This window comes from Canis aureus, chromosome 12, assembly GCF_053574225.1.
Source record: "Canis aureus isolate CA01 chromosome 12, VMU_Caureus_v.1.0, whole genome shotgun sequence".
Lineage (NCBI taxonomy): Eukaryota > Metazoa > Chordata > Mammalia > Carnivora > Canidae > Canis > Canis aureus.
The window spans coordinates 7,794,456-7,819,230 of NC_135622.1; the positions used below are offsets into that span (position 1 = coordinate 7,794,456).

Consider the following 24,775-nt stretch of genomic DNA (forward strand, 5'->3'; position numbering starts at 1 on the left):
AACATCAACTGGCGACCCTGTGGGCCTGGTACAGCTCTGAAAGTGAAACAGGGACAGGTCAGAGAATGTGGGACATGCTATGTTTTACCAGTGTCTTTGGAGGTAACCTCTTCTCCCTCTTCACAGTGACATGGGTATCTCGCAGTATTCTCCTATCTTGCTGATACTTGCAATGACTATTTCCCATCATGGCAGAGTCCCCTTTGACTTCTGCAGAAATGTTCATGCTCATAGAGGAAATAGTCCACTCTGCAAATTTGTGCTTTCTTGGCTAGAATATGCCTTTCTGTCTTTCTAAGCCACTTGTGTGGTCCAATTTGTTCAAGGTTTCAAAGGTGTACATTGTGAATTGGAGATAAACGAATGTCAGAGCAACCCTTGTGTGAACAATGGTCAGTGTGTGGATAAAGTCAATCGCTTCCAGTGTCTATGTCCACCTGGTAAGTGCCCACCACCTGCCCCAATTTTCTTTGAAAGCACAAAGCTGAGTGACCACAGGGAAGGGAGGAGGAGAGTGTGTGTGTGGGCTGTACATGAGGAAGTCATTAAAGTGAGCACTTTGGGATAGGAGTGTGTACAGAAATGAGTTTGTTTCAGCTAGTGTATCACCCAAATCCTTTGTGGCCAGAAGTCCAAGTCTATTCTGTTTGGCCCATGACCTCTCTGTCTGTGTATATATTTCAGAAAGTTCATACCTCACCGAAGCCTTGGTTGTAGGCTATTCAGGATTTTTTTCCCTCCCTATGGGTCATATTCTTAAAGCCCCTCTGTGAGATTTTTATTTTTAGATATTTCACCCTGGGTCCAAAAACAGACTGCACAAGTCAATTTTTTTTTCCCAAAGAATGCTCTGTGTCTCCTTTTGCTATGCCAGTTTTTCTTCCAGAAATGATAGCCTCTCATGGTGTTTCTTCAAAGAAGTTCCAGTTCCTCTGAAGCTGTACTCACTTGTTTGAAGGTTCCATGTATAACCATTTAGTCCCTACTTCAACTAGAAGTGAAATCTGTACTGGGAAAAAACAAGTGGAGACACATGCATTTGCCTCTGATGCCCTGAGCTTTATTCAGTTATCTCAGTTACCTGTTTGGGAGAATAATTTTATGTTTGCTGAGCCACTGGTTTAAGCTCTGCTGGTAGTGTAACCCAACCCTCTTGGGCATCCTTCTCATGGGACATCATAGGTAGACCTTAGATAGATAGACATAGGATAGTCCTTTGACTTATGTCATCACTCTGCCCTTTCAAGGTTTCACTGGGCCAGTTTGCCAGATTGATATTGATGACTGTTCCAGTACTCCATGTCTGAATGGGGCAAAGTGTATTGATCACCCGAATGGCTATGAATGCCAGTGTGCCACAGGTAAGATTGTCCTCACTTTTTATTCCCCTGGTAGGTCCATGTGAACAAAATAGGAGACTGTCTTCTAGCTGCCCTACCAAGCCAGTCCACTAATGGGCTGCCCCTCTGTTAAGAGAGAGCTGCTTCTAGCATATTTTTTTTTTCGCTGCTCTCACTGTTTTCCTTCTACAACACCTGCCTCCTTCTCCACCACAATAGTGGCCTGGCTTGGACATTTCCATTTGGTGTCCATGTCTTTCTGGGACAAATTTTGGCAGTGATGAGTTTCTGGCTGGCTTGACTTACTCCTTTGGGAAAGGGAAGAATTCCAGCTGAGAGCTATTTTTCCCTGGGGCTTCTCAGCAAGAGACCTGTTTCTGTGTTTCTTGAGGCAAGTGATTGAACAAAGGCCTAGAAATCTAAGGGCCATTGTGTGCAAGTGCAGAGGTTTTCTGCATTAAAGACTGCTCAGGCCTTGACACTCAGGTGTGTATCTGAACGGGAGAGAGAGCTATGTCTGGGAAAGTTTAGGTCCTCTTTCCTGATTTCTGCTACTACAGTGACAAAGAATCTGCTTACAAATATTCTACATTTCTGATCTGTGGCTGTTTCTCACTTGGGAGTGGATTTGAATAAACCAAATGTCCCTTGTTATACATTTGCTCCTACACAGACCAGTATTCTAGAGAAAGACTAGAGATTATTAGAAAAGATGATTTCCCAATTTATTTTTTATATGACCGCTTGAGAGAAAAAGAAGTTATGGGTATAATGCAAGACCTTTTTAGAAGATGGGTTCTTAAAGGATTTTAAACATCATGTGCACGATTCCTTTCTGATGACAGAAAAGCAAACTAAATGACAAAAATAAACAGATAATTAATATTTTGGTAGTACTGGGACATTACCATTTACTAGGCCTCCTTAGATTAGGTCCTGTCAGATGAACCACTTAACTTCTTTCTCTTTTCATGAAATGTTGTCCTTGGTTGGAGAAGTTCCAGATTTTGTCCTCCTCTGGCTAGATTATTCTCAGAGATAATCTTCACTGGAGAGAGTTTAAAAACCTTGAATTCATGTTTAAAAGGAAAGAGAGCCCCTCTTCCTTTAAAATTCTTTAAAAGAATGAATTGAATGAAGGAAGCTTTATTTGCCCCTTTTTCTTTTAAATAATAAGTTTTCATTCATTTTATTTAACAGGTATTTATTAAAAACCTTAGTATATAAGCATAGTACTCTGGGAGGGTCTGAAAGGAATAAAGAAAAGTTCTCTGTGGGATCCCTGGGTGGCGCAGCGGTTTGGCGCCTGCCTTTGGCCCAGGGCGCGATCCTGGAGATCCAGGATCGAATCCCACGTCAGGCTCCCGGTGCATGGAGCCTGCTTCTCCCTCTGCCTGTGTCTCTGCCTCTCTCTCTCTCACTGTGTGCCTATCATGAATAAATAAAAATTAAAAAAAAAAAAAAAAAAAAGAAAAGAAAAGTTCTCTGTCCTCTAAGGTCAGAATTGGGAAGATAAGGTACGTGTTAGCATTAATATAATATCTGTATGTTGGTTTTGGGAAGAAAGGAATATAGAAATAAATGTATAATGGAAAAATATTGAGAGCTATTCCTCATTGAAGCCCAGTATGAAATGAAGCTGCAGTTAAAGTATCTCTGCAATGAAACCATTGATCATTTAGAAAAAGGGATTTAAATTCTATAAATTTTATTTGAAAAACTTTATTTTAAGCACAACTTTCTAGGCTTGCCTTGTAAATCAAATAGTTGACTTCTCATTGCTATAGTATAAACTGTTTAAGACATGAGGTCTGTAGGATAAATGGATGCAGCCACATTTATGTTCAGGTGTGGATGTCTAACTTGATTTTAAGCCTTCTTGATAAAATTCCTTCCCAGGATTCACTGGTGTGTTGTGTGAGGAGAACATTGACAACTGTGACCCTGATCCTTGCCACCATGGCCAGTGTCAGGATGGGATTGATTCCTACACCTGCATCTGCAACCCGGGGTACATGGGTGCCATCTGCAGTGACCAGATAGATGAGTGTTACAGCAGCCCCTGCCTGAATGATGGTCGCTGCATTGACCTGGTGAATGGCTACCAGTGCAACTGCCAGCCTGGCACATCAGGTAAGCTGCTCTGTCTGTGTCTCCTCTGGGGTTTCACTGTTCCCCCAAAATAGTTTACACAGATATCTCACACTGTCATGGCATATGCTCAGATACCTGAAAAATAATCCTGATTCTGAGATGCGCAGTCAAAGCTACAGCCAGAAACATCTCAGAGGCAGATGTCTCTAGCCACTGGAGAAATTAGAGACAATAGCTTTGCAAAACTGATGATTTTGGGTGTGTGTTTTTCATTAGAAGGAGACATACCACTTCAAAACACTGAAATTATTATTTAAAATTGGGAACCCTCTTGGCTTTGTGGCTTGATTTGGTTGTCCTTTTTTCTTTAGCCTCCATCACACTCAAATTTAATGAAGCTGGCCCTTTCCCCTCTCCCTCCCTCCTGTCCTTCTATTCCTTTCATGATGAATCAGCATTGCTGTGTCTAAAGAGTTCAAAGTAAAACAGAAACTTGACAGATATCTGGCTAATATGATCATAGAGAAAATGAGTTATTTAGTGCATGAATTTCTCCATTGCCAGTCCAGTTTTCAAGACACATTCATAGATAATTTATTTAAGCTTTCAGTTTTTTCTCTATTTAAGAATCCAGTATCTTTAATGTGACACTTTTCTTCCACTCTGTGTCTCTGGTGGGCTTTGGGCATTTAGGGGGATTCACAGGGAGAGGAGAGACTTTTTAGCATGTCCCAGTCATTGTAAATTAGAATGCAGATCCGCTATTTCCCACTCCACATTCATTGCTGTTTCTCAACTCTGGTTGAGTGACTGCTTGTTAGTTGGGAAGGCATGCTGCTCCTTACTGGGGGAATGTTGAATTATTTTCTCAGGCAACGCATTTCACAGGTTTCACTGGAGTCTGTTTTACTTATTCGAGGAATAATTATGGTCACAACTGTGGTTAATGGACAGAGAAGTACTATGTCTCAGATCAAAGAAAATGTATTAGTGGAAGATTAACTAGAGTGCACCTTTGTTAGAAGGGAACCTACCAATACATGGGAGTGATTTATTGAGAACTCATTCTAGATTTAAAGAAAATGGCCTGTGTTGGGGGCAGAGGTGGGGGAGGTGGTTAACTACCCTCGTTTTATTTTGTTATTTCCAAATCCATTTCTTCAAACTTGTCAAAGGCCCTGGTCTTCATCCAGGACCTCGTACATGCCAAGTTTGAAAACAAAGTCCTTTTTGAGTTGCTCAGGCATACGAAAAACATCCCATGCCTTCACAGTTGAAAATGCCTTTCCCCTCCCCACATTTAGATAACTTACTAAAAGGGCTGAATAGATCTTTGTGAAACCTTCCAAAAGCAATTTGCTTCCGGGCTGGTCCCCAAGACATGAGAAATTGCAGTACGAAAAGAAATTTGAGAGATTTACAAGCAATTGAAAGGATGCCTTTAGAATGGTGGGGCTGTTTTAGGCTTTGCTATCATCCCCATTATAACAAATGTACTGGAAACCTGGGTGAGTGGTGGGTTGGCAAGCACTTTGTTTTCTCTGGAATTCTATCATTATGCCAGGATGTATCAGGTGTATTCCCTGGGGAGGACAGAGAAGACAAGGTGTAAGTAGCTGTCACTGAGAAATGCAAGAAATAAATATGAGCAGTTTGCAGGAAGCATAGAATGAAGATCCAGAATTTTTCAGAAAACTATCAAATCCTTTCCTGTGGCTCTTGGGAGAATTAAAGCAAAGAGATGCAGACATGATAAAAAAATCTTGGTCTGTAGTAGGTGGAGAAAGACCTGACATGTACTTAGGGGCCTGGATGAATGGGTCTATTTAATTAGTCATTATGAATAGACTCTTGAGTTCTAGAGGAGGAATCCATGACCCATTCATAACATGGTCCTGAGTTGGTAGGTTGGGGTTTGGATGAGTATAAACAGAAGGGATACTTTACAATGTGCTGGTTATAATTGTGGTTCTCATTTACTGGGTACTTAAAATGAGATATACCACCCAGAGACCCTTCTGAAGCTTCTTTTACCCGTGGTCTTATGATGGGTAGCTGTTGTCACAGAAACCAATTTGACTAGTTTAAAGAATCTTTAGCAAACAAACAAACAATAACTACAAAATAGACAAAGAGTTTACTGAAAGCACACAGAAGTATCTTACAGATTCCAAGTGAGAATTGTCGATAAGGCTTTGCAGAGATTAGCAGGAAGCAGAGCCATTTGTAGACCATGGGTCCCACAGTTCATATTCCAATGTTGCAATGAGTAAATCTCATTGGCCCATCTTGGGCAGGGTGTCTGTTCCTGCTTGAATGAAATATAGCCTCCTATGACCTGCTGTGGTCAGTTTTGGGTAATTGGGGGGTTATCAGCCAATGGCTAGACACATGTAAAAGTGTCCACTTGTATACAAGGAATAGGGAAACTCTTGCCTCATTTGTGGCTTAGTGAGGCAACATGGCCTCATTCATCACAGAGTGACCAGTATGGTGTGGCAGAGTGTAGAATCCAAAATGCCTGGCTCACATCCTGGTGGTGCAAGTCCATGATAGAATGGGTGTAATGCAACTTGATGTGCCATTTGAGTGAGAGGACTCAAGAAAAGGTATGTAAGGTAGGAGGCAAAGTACTTGCACACAATAAATTCTTAATTCTTAATTCTTATTAATAAATATTAATACAAAGTGTGAGTGAACCAAAATTTCCACATTTTTTCATGGAAATTTTGTTAGTTTATATCCTTTTTACCAGGCTTTATTTTTAGATTTTTTTTTAAAACTACCAAGGCATTTTTCTATGAATGGGAAATAAAACATCACTAAATTCATGTTAAGTAAATGACAGAATATCTTGAGTATTTTTATAAAATGATGGTAAAAATTATGATTGGTATATCCCTACTGTTTAGTTACTCATTATTGTCAATTAAGCCTTTCTTAATATAGCCAAACTCTACCATTCATCTGGGGAATGGGCCAGAAGGAAGGCAGCACTGAAGAATCCCGATCCTTTAAGATTTATCCTGAAAACTTATGTCCATAATAATGAGAGTTTCAAGCTTCTGGCAGTGGATATAAGTTCAAAACTTCTAGTTTTCATGCAAGAGCTTACATTTTATTTTTGGAACACAATACTGTCAGTTGTTTTTCTTGAAAGGACAGGTTTACTTCTTTCACTTAATGTTTGCTAAGATATTTAGATCTGAATAGCCCTGGCTCCTCTGTGAGTTGTTCTCTCAACTAAAATGGGAGTCCATGAAAAAAGTATGTTCAGTTCAGAACTCACACAAACAACTGCTTTTCCTGGAAGTAACTGTGTATTTTGGCATGCCACAAAACTGCTTTATTTCCCATTTCAGAACACAGAGCAGTAGATGTATATTCAAGGGTCAAGATACAATACAAATACAAAGTTAATAATTTTGACTTCTTCACCAAAGTCATTCTTAAGTGAGATGTTTTGTCTGGTTTAAATTGTGAGTGCATGAATAAATTAAAAAAAAAAAAAAAAAGGGCAGCCCCGGTGGCGCAGCGGTTTAGCACCACCTGCAGCCCAGGGCGTGATCCTAGAGACCCTGGATTGAGTCCCACTTCGGGCTCTCTGCATGGAGCCTGCTTCTCCCTCTGCCTGTGTCTCTGCCTCTCTCTCTCTCTCTCTCTCTCTCTCTCTGCATCTCTATGAATTAAAAAAAAAAAATTGTGAGTGCATGGAAGTTAACTACTATCTCAATTCCTGGATTCCTGCTAACATGCCAGCAATCCTACCCCTGTTGGCTTTTGCACCATGAGGGCAGATGCCAACACTGAAACAGGCAGATAGTGGTTTAGTATGATTAATAAAATAGTTTTGTCCTGATAATCACCCTGATAGGGTCCAGAAGACTACACTTTGGAGAACTGATGCTTTACTCTATCCAGAGTTGGCCAGATACTCCTTAGATTTCTCAATATACTATTTTTGTGGTAATACTGCATGGTTTCTTTTTGCTCTTATTTTTGCAGGTGTTAATTGTGAAATCAATTTTGATGACTGTGCAAGTAACCCTTGTGTCCATGGGGTCTGTATGGATGGCATTAATCGTTACAGTTGTGTCTGCTCACCAGGATTCACAGGTAACAAATGCCCATTTTGTCAGGAGGTCCCTTCTTCAGTCCCATCACTTTGGGAAAAGAGTATCTAAACGAAAATCATGTTTCAGATGTTTCATATTTCTCTATCTCTTCGAAGGCTAGACGTTTGTTTCTTTACTTCTCTGGCCCAATTTTCTACTTATAGTCCTTCCCAAAATTGTAAGCATGAAGCTTTTCATTAGGTAGGGTTTTTAGACCATGTGTTGTATCTACCTGAAAAGCATTTCTTGTCAGACCATGTGTTTTTGTCACTGTACTTGAGTTACATAGCATCTCTGTCACCTTTAATTTGCTACACTTATTAGTGAATGCCTTCCATAAGAATATAGCCAAGATAAATTCTATGAAAACACTAAATGCTTTTTTCTGAGTACTTTATCTTGCGGGAGATTGTTGGATGAGGCCAGAATTTGGGAGGACCAAACTAATTTGGCTAGTGCAGGGAGATCTTTTCTCACTAGGAGGCAGAAAGTAAATGGCTAGAAAAAAAATTGGCTCTAATTATTATAAGTAGCTAGAACATTTATACACGCATGCTTGTGTGCACACACACAAACACAAATCTCTCTCTTTTGTTGCTTATAAGATTGCCTTTATCTTTTACGCTCCTGATCAAAAAGTGCTAAGGGCTACTGAGAAATCTGAGGTACCTTATTGACACATCTCTTTGTTATGGCACCATCAGAGGGCATTTATGGTATCTATCTTTTTCTTTCTAGACAATGCCACATGCAAGCAGGCACTTATGTAATAATGTTACCATTTAATAAATACCATGTGGTCATTTGCGACCAGTGTGAGAAATTTCCCTCAGAACTTTTTAAACCATGATGTCAAAAGGCATTCAGTACCAAGTGAAGTGAATGTCTGTCTCTCACTTGCCAGCAACTTACTTTCCTTTGTATTTCACAATCCCTTTTCCTGCTTGGTATGATTGTGGATGCTAGGGAGTAATGTTTGTGGCTCACATGGGTCACTGTAATCTCTGCTCAGTGGAAGATTGCTCAGAAGACAGGTATCATGAAAGCTGTCATATTTAGTGGCCAGCTGTACTTCTGGGTCCTGGAACTTTTGCTACTCCAAGATTATGTGACAGCCAACTGAATACACAAAAAATATCCTGCTAGCTAGGATAATAGGTGCATTTTCGTTAAATAGGTAATAAGAGAATAGTGATCATTTATTAAGAGCTTATTTTGAACTAGGTGGTAGGCACCTAATCTCATTTAATTATCACAGCCATTATCATTCCTATGGTATTGATGAGAAACCCAGAGCTTAGAGAGGTTAACTAACATTACCAATGCACTATGGCCAGGGTTCCAGCCCAGGTGGTCCTGCTCGAGAGTCCATGCCCATTCTCACCTCACCAGACAGCCTAAGTGGGTGCCTATTGTGGTTTCTTTTTAGATATGTAAGCCTTTCACTAGACTTTTTTTTTTTTTAAATGCCAGTAAATCATATTCTCTCTCTTTTTGACATTCAGCAAACCGAGGAGGTCAAGGAAGGAGGACATAGGCTAAAAATATTCTAAAATAAACCTAAGGTAGCATGAAATTACAGAACCAAGAACTGGAATATTTGGGTTACTGGATGGTATTCTATTTTTGGAATGATTTTGTCTACTTTTTTTTTTTCATTTTTTTTTTTTTAATCTGCTGCTGAAAATATCACAGACAACTGTGGTATTATATATACATGAGCTGTAAATGTGAGGTGTTTTATCCTATTCTTTGTTTTATTTTAACACTTCTAGTTTGTTTTTTTTTCAACACTTATAACAGCTTTGACAGACTTAAATGAGTTTTTCTTTTTCAGACTAAATACTGTATTCTCCTCAGACTTCTTTGCACTTACTGATTGGGAAATGAAAGAACTCAAAGGACACCTCTATCGCTACTTTTCAGTTTTACAAACTACTTTATCAGTTTCACCTTCATATCCATTATTTTGCTGACTTCTTATAAGTCCATAAAGGCGGATAGGTTGAATAAGAAACCAAAGCATAGGCAACAAAAACTAAAATAAACAAGTGGGACTTCTTAAACTAAAGTGCTTCTGCACAGCAAGGAACAATAAGTTGAAAAGGCTACCTGTGGGACAGGAGAAAATATTTGCAAACAAAATATCTGGAAAGGGATTAATAATATCCAAAATGTATAAAACGCTCATACAAGTCAATAGCAAGGAAGCACATAATCCAACTTAAAAATAGGCAAAGAGCAAGAAAAAAAATTTTTGGAATTATGTATGGTGATGGATGTTAACTAGACTTATTATGGTGATCATTTTACAGAATATATAAATACCAAATTATTCTGTTGCATACTGTAACTAATGTATTATATGTCAATTATAGCTCAATTAAAAAAAAACACATTAGACTAAACACAATTTTAGAAACTATTGTTGGAAAATTCCCAACAATTTCCAGATAGAGGGTACTAGAAGTATCAACTGTAATTAGAGCTACGTGATTTAACCACAGACGATTGTATTTTTAAGCTGTAAATCATTATTTGTACCTAGAAACCCAATATTATCTGAAACAGGTAAATTTTGAAAGCTTCACCCTCTACCAAACCCTAGTGGTTTTCAAAAAGCATTTGAAAGGCTAATCATGAGTAACAGATCTACCAAGATAGCTAATCCTCATTTTATTTATTTATTTATTTTTAAAAAAAATCCATGAGCAGATCAGTTATTTATTTATTTTTTAACCTTTTTTTTTTTTTTTAATTTATTCAGAGGTGCAGAGAGAGAGAGAGGCAGGCAGAGAGGCAGAGACACAGGCAGAGGGAGAAGCAGGCTCCATGTAGGGAGCCCAATGTGGGACTCGATCCCGGGTCTCCAGGATCACACCCCAGGCTTGGGCAGTGCTAAACCGCTGCGCCACCGGGGCTGCCCTAATCCTCATTTTAATGTCATTATAAAACTATATAAAATCAAAAGTCACAAATTTATAAACATTGAGTATGGAATTGCTTTTGGTTCTTTGGCCCTTAGTTAACCTAATAATGGCATATCCTAAATAGGCACACTGCTAAGAACAAGGAATCTTGCAATAATAATAAAATCAGTTCATATTACTTCGCCATAAAAAAGAATGAAATCTTGTCACTTGAGACAACATGGATGGACTTTTAGGGCTTTATGCTAAGTGAGATGAGTCAGAGAAAGAAATATACTGTATGATATCACTTGCATATTTTGTGTATATCGAGTCCTATAGTGAGTCAAACAGCTAAGACTGTGAGTTCCCAGAAGACAGAAACCTCCCTAATCATCTTTTTAGCCAGTGTCTAAAATAGTATATAGCATGGAGGAAGCATTCAATAATATTGTTGAGTGAATGACTAGAACTCAGATCTGGGACTTATGTCATTCAATTCCAGAATCTTTAAGTCTGGACTATACCAGGAACACCTGGGTGGCTCAGAGGTTGAGCATCTGCCTTTGGCTCAGGTCGTGATCCTGGGGTTGAGGATCGAGTCTCCCATCAGAGCCCGCTTCTCCCTCTACCTATGTCTCTGCCTCTCTCTCTGTCTCTCATGAATTAAAAAAAAAAAAAAGTCTGGACTATACCATGCTTTTCTCATTAAACACTAATTTATTGAGTACTTACAGGGTAAAAAACATTGGTTAACTTCTCATTTAATAGTTCCTAATAAGCCCAATAAGATCAATAGCCTTGTGCTGGGCCTTTCTCATACTGGGTGGAAACTCCATAAGGGTGAGACCTTGATAGTGAAGCAGCAGTCACTCCACATTGTAGACTGCACAAGGGGGTGCTTAACCCTCTTGGTTAAAGATGGCTTGAAAATTGACTCTGGGAAGAGTTTTTAAAGCAAATGAGGGTGGGGGTGGATGGGGTAACTCCGTGACAGGCATGGGGGCACACGAGATGAGCACTGGGTGTTACATTTTATGTTGGCAGATTGAATTTAAATAAAAATCTTAGAAACCACAGTAATGAATATATAAAAGAAATGGAAACTAAAAAAAAAAAAAAACCCAAAAAACAAATGAGGGAAACCTGAGAGGAGTGACTTCTGAGAAAATGCTTCCTAAAAAGGACAGAAAAAGAAGGCGTTTTTCTCTCATTCTTCACTGGATAGGAAGCTAAGGATAGCTGTGCAGTTGAAGAGTTCTGGCTCCTATCTTGGTGCCAGTGGCAAACGTTTTTAAAAAATCTGAGGTTGAGGCTAAGAAAACTTTTTTTTAAATAAGTTATTAATAAAACACTTAAGAGGAAAACAGCAACCACTACCAGATTGTGGGTCTTTGCCACAAGAACCACCAATAATGGTTTAGAGAGCAACGGAGAGTGAAAAAATGTTAATACCCATACTTTAAAGGGGTGTGGATCTATTTCATTTGGAATTTCCTGTTCTAAATGCAAGGTTTCTCTTTCTTAAATAAAAATGCATATTTTTATCTGAATCAGAAAATTATATTCTTTAAAACTTATAAATTCCTTTGCAGCAGTTGCTTGTTGCCACTTATTTACAGAATTATGGGTTGTTTTAAAATTTTATATCATTTTGCAATATATAGTTAAATCTCAATTGTTCAAAATTTAACAAAGCAAAACTCTTATGTAAGTGGCACACTTCATTTAGCTTAAAGCAACAAATGTCAAGGTTAGAGCTGACATCTTTTCAAAGTGCATAGTGCAAAGTGTATAGGTTTCAGGGGAAGAATATATTCATTTAATTTGATATACTTTGAGCATTTACATTATTGCATGATGATAGACTAATAATTGTCTACATCAGAGTTTTTCAAAATGTAATATTTGAACCATCTGCATTATTTAAAATATGGCTTGCTGGACTCTACCTATCACAAATTATGGTGCCAGGGCCTAAGAATCTCCTTTTAAAACAAGTATTTTAAGTGACTCTTTGCACATTAAAGTCTGAGTAGGTTAAGAATCCTTGGATTATTTTCTCAATTATCAGAAGACATTAAAATTATGCTTAGAATACTTAGAATACCTTCTTTCTGAGGCAAAAAGTGGATTAATGCAACTCTAAGAATGAAAGCAAAATGGCTTTCTTTTTCACCAATATTAATATTAAATTAATAGTTTATTCACTAAAGTATTCCGGGTAATTGAGATATACCATATGTAGGAATGTAAGAGATTGACTAACTGAAAAAAATAGTTTGTGGTGAATCAGCTAAAAGCAGTAATAAAAGCTTCTTTTTTAAAATATTTTTTATTTTTTTATTGATGAGAGAGAGAATGAGAGAGAGAGAGAGGCAGAGACACAGGCAGAGGGAGAAGCAGGCTCCATGCAGGGAGCCCGACATGGGACTGGATTCCGGGTCTCCAGGATCAGGCCCTGGGCTGAAGGTGGTGCTAAACCGCTGGGCCACTGGGGCTGCCCCAATAAAAGCTTCTTTAACAGTACTAGAACATCAGCCAGAGGAACAGCCAACTTTGGGTAACATTTGGTGTTTTCTTTTAAAGTTTCCCTGTTTCTAAGATGGAATAAAGAAGAAATATACATCAAAACACTACAGTGCTGTTCCAGCATTTTGTTAACTTGGCTGTGTTATCAAAATCTATACTGTTTGCTACTTCCTCACATCGCGCTAAGTGCTCTTAGGTGTCTTATTATTTATATCTTGACATTTAGGGATGCCTGGGTGGCTCAGTGGTTTAGTGTCTGCCTTCTACCCAGGCCATGATCCCGGAGTCCCAGGATCAAGTCCCACATTGGGCTCCCTGTATGGAGCCTGCTGCTCTCTCTCTCTCTGCCTGTGTGTCTGCCTCTCTCTCTTTTTCTGTCTCTCATGAATAAATAAATAAAATCTTAAAAAAAAATCTTGACATTTAGTGCTCAAGACAACCTGTGCAGATGCAAGGTGTCAACACAGTATCTCTCATAGTTCTGTGTCTATTCCCTAAGCATTTTGAATATGACAAAAACTGTTCTCCTTCTCTACAGGACAGAGATGTAACATTGACATTGATGAGTGTGCCTCCAATCCCTGTCGCAAGGGTGCAACATGCATCAATGATGTGAATGGTTTCCGCTGTCTATGCCCTGAGGGTCCTCATCGCCCCAGCTGCTACTCACAGGTGAACGAGTGCCTGAGCAGTCCCTGCATCCATGGAAACTGTACCGGGGGCCCTAGTGGGTGAGTCGCTGCCATGTATGAATAGTTTCTTATGGACTTGTTATCAAGCCAGTTGGGTTTCAGTATAGACTGTGCCCTGTGGAAAGTCATTTATGGGCTTGAGCTGAAAGTGGGTTGCAGATTTTGGTAGTCTCCTTCAGTCTTCCAAACTGCCACTTCTGTTTTACCTTCCATGACTGAATAGGTAGAAAATAGAGGGGTAATCAGCTCATGGGAGAAATCCAGCATTATTTTATGAGTCTTTGGCAATTGTGCTTTTAGTAATTATTGCAGGATTGAGTTCTGAGGGAGGTTCTATTTTATCTTTCCCCCTGCTTAAAAACTCCATTCTTATCTGTCATGGTGCCTCGGTGTGCCACTGTAGTGGAGTTGGTCTCTGCTACTTTATACACATGGCCCTGATAAAATATTCATGGTTTGTAAGCCCCTGAGAGTTGTGTGCTAGTTACTTTTGTAGAAACTCAGAGTGTGAAGTTAGGTCACATAAGATAGTCCTATACGCTTGCTATGCCTGCCAGAAGATAAGGCTCTGGGGATTGCCATTTGCCATACTTAAAACATGTGAAAGAATAAAGAATGTATTTAGAGGTGAAGGAAAATCAAGTAATTTCCAAATGAATTGCCTCAATATTCTTGTGTCAGAGTATGACAGCCTGCAAAGCATTCCAACCCATCTACTTTTTTCCTAAATCTCCAGACAAGAGAGCTTTTATTTCCTAATACCATAATCTAAGTGTTTATGATGTTCAAATTGTGGAGAATGTACATATATTTCAGATACCTTCATTTTTGTTCCCTTTCCTACCCAACATACTTTCTGAGGCAGGGTTCGGGAGAGACAAAGTATGTCTCAAAAGTCATACATCCCAGGAGCTCCTCAGAGTAGCTTAGAGTCTCTGATATGAACCTACTTCTTGAATGTCTGTCTTGCATCAGAAACAAATGATCCTAATGTTTGCTTTACTTTAATTTCCTGTATAATAAAAGTACAGATTTATCCATGTTAATGTGCCTTTCAGATTGGCCGAATGTATTGTACCAACCACTGTTTACATATGAAAGCTCACTATAATTTAATTAATTTCTCTAGTATCTTTGTGAGCTAGGAAGCACCAGAAAAAAACCTTTTTACTGAGTACTCCAGATGGGACCACACAATTCACACTGTATCTGCAGTGATCCAAGTATAGGTTCCCAGAAGAGTAGAAATGAGATTAGCTTTCCCATGAGCTCCTCTGTTCCACATTTCTTCACTAAGTCCTATATTTTACCTAAGATTCAATTGTACATTCATCCCCCCACACTAAAGAATGCTATCTCTTTTCAGATACAAGTGCCTTTGTGATGCAGGCTGGATTGGTATCAACTGCGAAGTGGACAAGAATGAATGTCTTTCTAACCCATGCCAGAATGGAGGAACTTGTGACAATCTGGTGAATGGATACAGGTGTACTTGCAAGAAGGGCTTTAAAGGTGAAAACAAAAATGCCTATTTCTATCTCCCTTCATGCCTTTTTCTTATTGCATATTCTTTGACTTCTTTCCCTTTCTTTGTTCCTATGCACTCTTATGGCAAACATAATTTGTAAACTTAGTATTTATAAGAACTTAATATTTTACACTTTGGGAATAAAAACATAAATAAATATAGATTCTACTAGCAAAGAGGTGAGGTGCAGAACTATTTAAGGTGGGCAGTTAGGACTTCACTTAACACAACTTTGGACAGGTATTGTAATTGTAAGCTCCCTGGTGCTGGTTTGATTCTATGGTAATTCAAAAGAGATTTGGGGAGTAAAATGAGAACTTAGTTACTAGAGAATTTTGTTTTATTGTAATTATGATAGCAATCATGCCATGGAAGAATCCATGTGTTCCAAACCCTTCTAACAAATTATCTTACACATTGAGATAAATATATAGTGTACCTATGGCTTTCTAGAAAAATGTATTTCTAGAAAAATGTATTATAGTGAGGATTGTGTAAAAATAATTTTTTGAGTTGTCATTGTATTTCTACCATCAGTTTTCTCTTAGAAACTCATGAAAGTGAAATTTGTGGGGAAATCATTTATTTTGCACTCCTCTATCTACTTAGTCATTGATTTCCCTACTCAAAAATTGTGCCAGACTACCATGATACATCAAGATGTCCAGAGTCAATTTATTGATTATTTGAAAATTTTGAGACTATATTTTAGTCATTAATTTTCTGATATATTACATTTGCATCGAAATTTAAAAGTGCTTTTATGTGTTTTGTCTCATTGAGACTTGCTGATCAGCGAACAAAATAAAATCAAAATGTAAAATACAAAGCTGTATGGCTGGTGAGTAACAGTATACAGTTTGAACCCAGACCTCTGTACTCCCAGACAATATATATATATATATTTTTATTTACAGTGCTTATAGTTCCTCTATCTTGAGGCTCTGTGTCAGGTACTGTTGAAAATGCAAAGGTGTATAATATTTAGGTACTATCCTATCCCATTAATACTTCCTTACTTTTCTATTTTTCATAGTGAAAATAGATTCCATGTCTTGAATCAGGGGAAAACAATTTTATGGCTTCAGGAAGTATTACTACATTATTAGTAGAGACTGTGCATATGAAGAGTAGGCATAAACCAGAGGCTTTAACTAATGTATTAAAAAACTATTATCCCTTGGGGCACCTGGGTGGCTAAGTTGGTTGAATTGGCTGACTCTTGATTTCAGCTCAAGTCATGATCTCAGGGTCCTGGGATTGAGCCTCAATTTGGCTCCACGCTCAGCAGGAAGTCTGCTTGAGATTCTCTCCTTCTCCTGCTGCCCCTCTCTTCTGCCCATACTCACACTCACTCTTTTCTCTCTCTCTAAAATGAATAGATCTTTTAAAAAAAATTACCCCTTGATAAATTATACCCCTTTTTAGGTTCTGACCAGCTACTTTGTATACAAAGAGCTGATATTTAGATTACAGTGGCAAAATTTTAACCTTAATGAGCTTCTTGGTCCATTCTTGAGGAATCACTTGTATTTGGAGATGCATTCAACCTTTAAGCCATTAGAATATACTTCTTTCATTCATCTTTTTGACTGTCTTTTACTGACTGACTGTATGTCAGGGACTTGCCACTGAAATGAATGAACAGGTGTTCCAATGGCCTAAAGAAATTCAATTTCTAAAGCAGTTACTATTTACCATGAAAAGAATTGCTTATTCATTTAGGTAATAAAGAGGCTAACAGAAAGTTTCACTGTTTTGGGATTTTCCCCTTTTCTGTCTATAGGCTATAACTGTCAGGTGAATATTGATGAATGTGCTTCAAATCCGTGTCTGAACCAAGGAACCTGCTTTGATAACATAAGTGGCTACACTTGCCACTGTGTGCTGCCATACACAGGTGAGTTCTGCAGGTCAAGGGACCAGAGAAGATGTGTGTTCTTGCCTTGTCATTCTAAACCTCTGAGTCTTGGAAATAGTGATGCTGCTCTGAGGAGTTGCTCCCTGGTCACTCATCCTGCCCTCACTGACTAGATCTTGAGCTCTGAGAAAACACTGTGGCCTACCTAAATGCAACCAATAGGGGAACTCATTTGCCTTCTTTGTAACATGTTTTTCAAAATTATGTATGGCTGCTGGTTTCATTCATTATTTGAATAGACCTACTATTGTCATGGCCTGTGTTCTTCATCTTAGTTCAATAATACAACCACCACTTACTGGTAATTTACTATATGCCAGGCACTTTGTGTACTTTGGATTCCTTAATACAGTACTCAAAATAATTCTTTAAAGTAGAAGTTCCTATGACCATTTTATGCTGAGGCAAAGAGAAGTTACCTGCTGAAGGCCACATAGGTAAGTGGTAGATCTAGGATTTGCCCGTAAGTCTCTCTCAATCCAAAGCTTGTCCTTTTAACAGCCCTTCTTCTCCTTACATTCAGTACCACTACGTCTCATTCAGAGAGGTATTGCCCCTTGGATGGCGATTACATACACAGAAGACATGGGTGTGACTTCATTTCGTATCAAGTGTTCTTTGCTTCAGGTGGTATTTTAGGAGAATGTTTGGACATTTATTTCTTCTTTATACCCTCCTGCCTCATTACTGCTGTCTTGTGATTGTATTTGTGTGGTTGTATTTGTGTGGCTTGTTTACCTCTTCATCCATTTTCTTCATCTGTGGAGAACAAAACAGGAAAATGGATGATGGCTTGCATGCTTCTTCAGTATGCAGCATGCAGACAGGAGCATGGCTGAAGTCTTACTCCCCTAGTGTGCTGTTAGTAGTAGCCATTACTAGTGACTCTAGCTGTTTAGAGTGGCAGAGTGGCCAAAACCATAACTCTGTTACCTGAAAGACTTGATACTACATTGTTACCTTTGTTCCTCTTTGAGAGAAATGTTCATGGAGACAAACTGCATTTAGCCAGCCTCATAAATAAAATTAAAGTTACTGGAGATCCCTAGCTATCCCCAGACAAAGGAAGCCTAAAAAATACATTTCATAATGACAGTGCTGATCACATTTGTTGGTAGTAAGAAGAACATCTCACAGCCAGAAAGACTGAGACTTGATGACTGCAGGGAGATATAAACAGGTGTCACTATGCTCAGGCATCATAGGCTTACTTGAGTGTAATTTAGGTGCGAAAATATTTATTTTGTCTTCTTCCTATTCAGATACTGTAAGAATATTTGACTCTCTGCTGGCTACTGATTTTTCTTCAGATTACGATCCCAATAAGAGAATTTACTGTGTGTGTACTTTGGGAAATTATATTATACTGAAAGCCTAAGCAGATTAAAATTTCAGTGTTGAGTGTAACTAAGGGTTCTGTCATTGGGCTTTTGCCAGCATGAAGGGAACTAACCAAAATTGCCTTCCCTTGTGAGCCACTATTCTAACCAGATACCTTAAAAACTGGTTGGGTATGTTGGTAAACATTTGTGGTAATTTTTTTCTTTTGAATATGAAATTTTAGGATAGAATTTTAAATTGAGTTCATTGTAACTTGATTTTTAAAAATCCTCTTTTCTTTTTAGTAAAAGCATTCCTTTTTCTTTTCTTTTTTTTTTTATCCTGTGCTGGAAGCTTAGATTCAATATGCTAAGGGAGGAAATATTGGTGTGCAAATATCAATGTCATATTGTTGATATAAGGAGACATGTTAGCAGGAAATCAGAATTACCTCACTGTTTCCTGCTTCCCATAGCCTTCTGATCAACTCCATTGCCTCTGGAACAGGCCAGCAGAGGTTATGAGGAGTAGGAGACTGTGTTGTTGCTTCTTCCTGGCTCACATGAAGGAGGATCTGTGTGTGGCTGAGCTTCTGAGTGGCTGACTCTTAGCTGTGGAGATGCAGAGTTCCAGATCCATGTAACCACCCATTATAAAATATGTGCTGCTGAAGCAAGCACAACCACCCATTACAATAAAGTTGAGAGCAGCCCAGCAGTTGTTGAACACTCATTTTGTGTGCCAGGCTCTATGCTAATAAAGTCTTTATAAATGTTTTTTTTCATTTAACCCTCAATGAGTTATGTATCATCCTAGTTCTCATTTTGCTTATGTGGAGGGCTCTGGGGAGATAAATTACTTGCCTGAAGTCATACAATTAGTAATCAAGTTAGAGCTAAGTCTTAAAGGACTATAGGTCTCTCAGATTCCAAAGCTACCTTTAGACTTGAATTCAAAGAGCATCCTTTGGTATAGAATTTGCAAAATTTCAATATCCGTGGCTCTTTCTCTAAATTCTGTCATTTGCTTTACAGGCAAGAATTGTCAGACGGTATTGGCTCCCTGTTCCCCAAACCCATGTGAGAATGCTGCTGTTTGCAAAGAGGCACCCGATTTTGAGAGTTACACCTGCCTGTGTGCCCCTGGCTGGCAAGGTAACAACACAGAAGTTAAGGAAACCAAGAGCTTTAAACAAAGTGGTCAGATCATCAGATTAACATGGAAGGTCCAGTCTTCTGAGGCCTGCCCATGGTCAAAAAACACCAGCTTTGTACAGGAGCTGCTAACTGGAATGATTTAGAAAGCCTTTTTCATTTTCATGCCTTTGGGGCCCCCTAGTGGCTGGAAGATTCCTATGATGTTCTCCGGGCACAAAGCCTTACAAGACTTTCTAAAGCGGGAGACCAATCAGAATATCCCTATTTACCCCAGCTGCAGCTCGGATTCCCCATACATTTCTGTGGAACTCACCTTCCAAAGACAGGACCATTCATTGTGCCTGTATTTCTAGGTCAGCGGTGTACAATTGACATTGATGAATGTGTCTCCAAACCCTGCATGAACCATGGTCTCTGCCATAATACCCAGGGCAGCTACATGTGCGAGTGTCCTCCGGGCTTCAGTGGTATGGACTGTGAGGACGACATCGATGACTGTCTTGCCAGTGAGTATGCCAGCCAGTTCCTGAGCCCCCTGAGGCACACAGGGAGCAGGGCAGTGCCGAGGCTCCATCTGTGTTGTTGCTAATTCCAAATACCTTTTGTTGCTGGTTCCTTCCAGGTAGTTTTGTTTATTGATATCTAGTTTAATTCCATTGTGATCAGAGAATGTACTTTGCATCATTTGGATTATTTTTAAATGTATTAAATCATGTCTTATGGCCTAGTCTGTGGTCTGTTTTGATAAGTGTTCTGTGTGCACTTGAAAAGAATGTCTTTTGCTGTTTTTTGGTGGAGTTCCATAAGTGTTAATTACTTCAAATTGGTTAACAGTATTTTTAGATCTTCCCTGATTTTCTTTCTGCTTATTCTATAAATTATTGACAGAGTGATATTGAAATCTCTCACTTTTATTGTGCACTTGTTTACTTCTTGTAATTCTATCAGTTTTTGCTTATGTCTTTTGAAGCTCTGATTTTAAATACATGAAAAAATATTTAAGATTGTTGTGTTCTCCTGAAGAATTGAGTCCTTTGTCATGAAATGACCCTTTTAACTTGGTAATATTCCTTGCTCTGAAGTCTCCTTTGCCTGATATTAATATAAGTACCCTACCTTTCTTTTGATTATTGTTAGATATTTTTTCCATCTTTTTTACTTTTGGCCTATGTCTTTAAAGTATGTTTCTTTTAGAGAGCATATATTGAGTCTTGCTTTTTCTCTCCAATATGACAGTGTCTAACTTCTAATTGAGCTCTTCATGCCATTTAAATTTAATGGTTGATGGTGATATGACTGAGTTCATCTTGCATGTTATTTGATCTTCCATCTCTTTACATTTTGTTCTTTTTTTGGGCCTTTTTTTGGAATAATTGAGCATTTTTATGATTACATTTTATTTATCCACTGGCATATTAGCCATATCTTTTTTTTTTTTTAACATTTTTTCTTTCTTTCCTTCTTTCTTTTTCTTTTTCTTTTTGGTGGTGATTTTGGGTTTGCAGTATGCAACTTTAATTCATTACCTTCGACTATACCACTTTGTATGGCACTAAAAACCTTATAACAGTATACTTTTATTTACACTCCTGTCCTCTGTTCTGTTGTTGCCATATATGTATGGCAACATATAAACCACCCAAAATACTATTTTTGCTTCAAATGGCCAATTAATTTTTCAAGAAATTTAAAAATAAATTAACAGTCTTTACACTTAACAGCATATTTACAGTTTCTGATGTTTTTCATTCTTTTGCATAGATCTACATTTCCTTCAAGTATCATTTTACTTTGGTCTGAAAAAATTCCTTTAATGTTTCTTGTGGTGCTTATCTCCTAGGGATTAATTCTTTCTCCTAGTGATTAATTTTTTTCTGAAAAGGTTTTTATTTTGCCGTAGTTTTCAAAGATAATTTCATAGGGAGTAGAATTCTAAGTTGACTTTTCCCTCCAGCACTTTCATATAATCCTTCCATTGCTTTCTGCCTTGCAGTATTTCTGAGGAGAAATCTGCAATGATTCTTATATTTATTTCTTTATGTTCTTTTCTCTCCTTTGACTACTTTTAAAGTATTTTCTTTCCACTGTTTTTTAGCAATTTAATTATAATGCCCCAGTTGTTCTTCATGTTTCTTTTTGTGGTGGTGGTGGTGGTGGTGTGGGGTTCATTGACCTTTTTTTGGATATATGGACCCAAATGTGGAAAATATTCAAATTTTTTCAGATTCTTTTTGCTTTCCTTTTTTTTTTTCTTCTTTTTGCTTTCCTTTACAACTTTCATCATACATCTTTTAGGTTGATTAAAGTTATCTCTGTTCACCAATGCTCTGTTTTACTTTTTTAAAGTTTTTATTTATTTATTCATGAGAGACACAGGGAGAGAGGCAGAGACATAGGCAGAGGGAGAAGCAGGCTCCATGCAGGGAGCCTGATGTGGGACTCAGTCTCGGGTCCGGATCACTCCCTGAGCCAAGGGCAGGTGCTCAACCACTGAGCCACCTAGGTGTCCCTGTTTTACTTATTTTTTAGGGTTTTTTTTCCTCAGTGTTACATTTTAGATAATTTTATTATTTGAAGATATTTTGATATGGGATGCCTGGGTAACTCAGCAGTTGGGCATCTGGCTTCAGCTTGGGGCATGGTCCTGGAGTCCCAGGATTGAGTCCCACATTGGGCTCCTTGCATGGAGCTTCTTCCTCTGCCTCTGTCTCTACCTCTCTCTATTTCTCTGTCTCTCATGAATAAATACATAAAATCCCTAAAAACTAAGAAGATATTTTGATATATCTTCTAGTTCACTAATCATTTCCTCTGTAGTGTTTTGTTTGCTGTTAATCCCATCCAGTATATTTTTTTCTCTTCATTGTATTTTTATCTTTAGAAGTTTGATTTGAGTCTTTCTTATACCTTTATTCCTCTCCTTGTCATGTTCATGCTTTCTTCTTCTTGAACAGAGTAGATTTATCATAATTGTTTTTTTTTTATCATAATTGTTTTATTGTCCTCACATTAATTCTACCAAATGGAAAATTCCTAGGTCTGCTTCTATTGTTGATTTTTATCCTCATCAGGATATATTTCTTGCTTCTTTGCCTACCTGGTAATTTTTTTATTAGATGCTAAACTTAAAAAAAAAATCTTTATAATATGTTCAAGCTTTAAGGATCATGTGGAAGCAGTTTGATCCTTTTGGATCTTTTCTTCAGGATTTGTTAGGTCCAGAATGGCCTTTAGACTAGGATAAAAATGGCTCACTACTGAGACAGAACTCTCTGAGGATCCTACTTAGTGCATAGTTAGGAGGTCTTTTTGTTTGGACTGTCATGAACATGAGCTATTCTCAGCATAATGTAAACTCTTGGGATTGATCTGCCTACTTCTTTCTGATGGTTCTTTCCCCAGCTTTGATGGTGTCATTGTATGCATGTGATATACCTAGTTACTTATCAGTGCTCACTGCTTATCAGTACTCAGTTATTTGTGTGGTGATTAAATCATTGAACTTCAAACAAGGTTATCACGATGTGTTAAAAATAATGGCACCTAATTCACAGCATACATAATTTCAGATCACCATATGAATGGTACCAAACTAGGTCCTGGCAGTGCCAAGATAGATAAAACCCAGTGCTTACTTACATTCATGATACTCATAGTCTATTATCAAAGAAAGATATGTAGACAAATTCAACATTGTGTAGCAGTAGTGAAGAAAAATATGTCCATAGCAGTTGATGGAGAATTTAAGGGAGTGGAATTAAATTATTTGGGTTTCTTTTCCACATTAGTTATGTAGTCAAAATTTCCAGTATTTAAATTTTTTCCTATTTGAAGTAAAGCTAGCAATATTTATAATTAATTTAAAATAATTCAGTAAGCTATAGTGCGTTTCTTGAAAGATGCTATGGAAATTACAGTGTGCCATTATGCACTGTGGATAAGAAGAAATAATGTGATTTTTACAGTTTTTCCAATAAAGATTGCAGATGAGCCTTAGAATGGAATTAGCTTAATAGATGATTAAGGTTTTAAATAAGCCTCTTATAAAATCAGGACTATGTTACCCACCTGATGTTTTGTTCTCTTTTTATGTAGATGACCTGTCTTTGCAGATTATATTTTAAGGTCCTTAAGAGCAAGAGCTGTCTCTTATTTTTCTTGTTCTGATTTATATGTCATCTATATTTTGGAGGACTGTGCCATGATAGTAGCTCAAAGTTTGTTGATTTATTGCTGTGAGCCTAGAGTGTTCTAAGATTGAGCTGTGTGATACTTAAAACGTTTTAAATGTTTCTTAATTCTTCTTAAATCTAGAAGCAAAAACAAAAAAGAGAAGAGGGAAGGAAAGGAAATGAAAGATGAAGGGAGGGGAAAAAATAGGAAAGAAAGATCAGCGCGGGGGGTACTTAGTATATATCCTATCTTGCCTCACCCACTCATACACCTTTTGAAAATCTTTACTGATATTTTTGAGATTCTGTGTATTATAGGGGGCACATATTTGCTTAGCAAATGTGGGGGATCATTGTAAGTTTTAGGACTCTTAAGATTGCAAAATTGCTAGTGATGTATGCATAGTTCATTCCAATTATCAAATAGGCTAGGAATCTCAGGCAAGTGTTACTGCATTCATTTTCATAAATGGAGGAGTCAAAGCAAAACAGATGTAAAGAAAAGTACAAGTAGAGAGAATCAGAATTATTACTGTTCTTAGTGTGATTTAGTTCAGGTCACTCACCTTTCTTTATAGGTCTAAAATTAAACTAATGCTTTAGTTCAGAGCTCTAATTCTTGTATGTAATGACTTAGATCCTTGCCAGAATGGAGGTTCCTGTGTAGATGGAGTGAATACTTTCTCCTGCCTGTGTCATCCTGGCTTTATTGGAGATAAGTGTCAAACAGACATGAATGAGTGTCTGAGTGAACCCTGTAAGAATGGAGGGACTTGCTCTGACTATGTCAACAGTTACACTTGCAAGTGCCAGGCGGGATTTGATGGAGTACACTGTGAGAACAACATCGACGAGTGCACTGAGAGGTGAGCAACACATACACTCAGGCACCATTGTCTTCCTGGAAAAAGAGGGAAAGGAGGGAAAACTACAGAGCACAGTGCTGGGATTGCAGGACGGGATAAGGTATCCACTTGGGTCCCATTCCATCGTCT

The 24,775-nt window shown here is 38.1% G+C and overlaps 1 protein-coding gene across 1 annotated transcript in view; it reads left to right on the top strand.

The window, feature by feature from the left end:
- The window catches only part of NOTCH2 (notch receptor 2), a 160,998-nt gene that overhangs the window by 110,442 nt on the left and 25,781 nt on the right, over positions 1–24,775 (top strand). The window contains exons 9-18 of the mRNA XM_077842629.1: positions 327–440; positions 1,248–1,361; positions 3,240–3,473; positions 7,440–7,550; positions 13,529–13,721; positions 15,049–15,194; positions 16,997–17,110; positions 19,486–19,605; positions 19,962–20,114; positions 24,418–24,646. Of these exons, the coding sequence (XP_077698755.1) occupies positions 327–440; positions 1,248–1,361; positions 3,240–3,473; positions 7,440–7,550; positions 13,529–13,721; positions 15,049–15,194; positions 16,997–17,110; positions 19,486–19,605; positions 19,962–20,114; positions 24,418–24,646 (1,528 nt within the window). The remainder of the gene's footprint in view (positions 1–326; positions 441–1,247; positions 1,362–3,239; positions 3,474–7,439; positions 7,551–13,528; positions 13,722–15,048; positions 15,195–16,996; positions 17,111–19,485; positions 19,606–19,961; positions 20,115–24,417; positions 24,647–24,775) is intronic.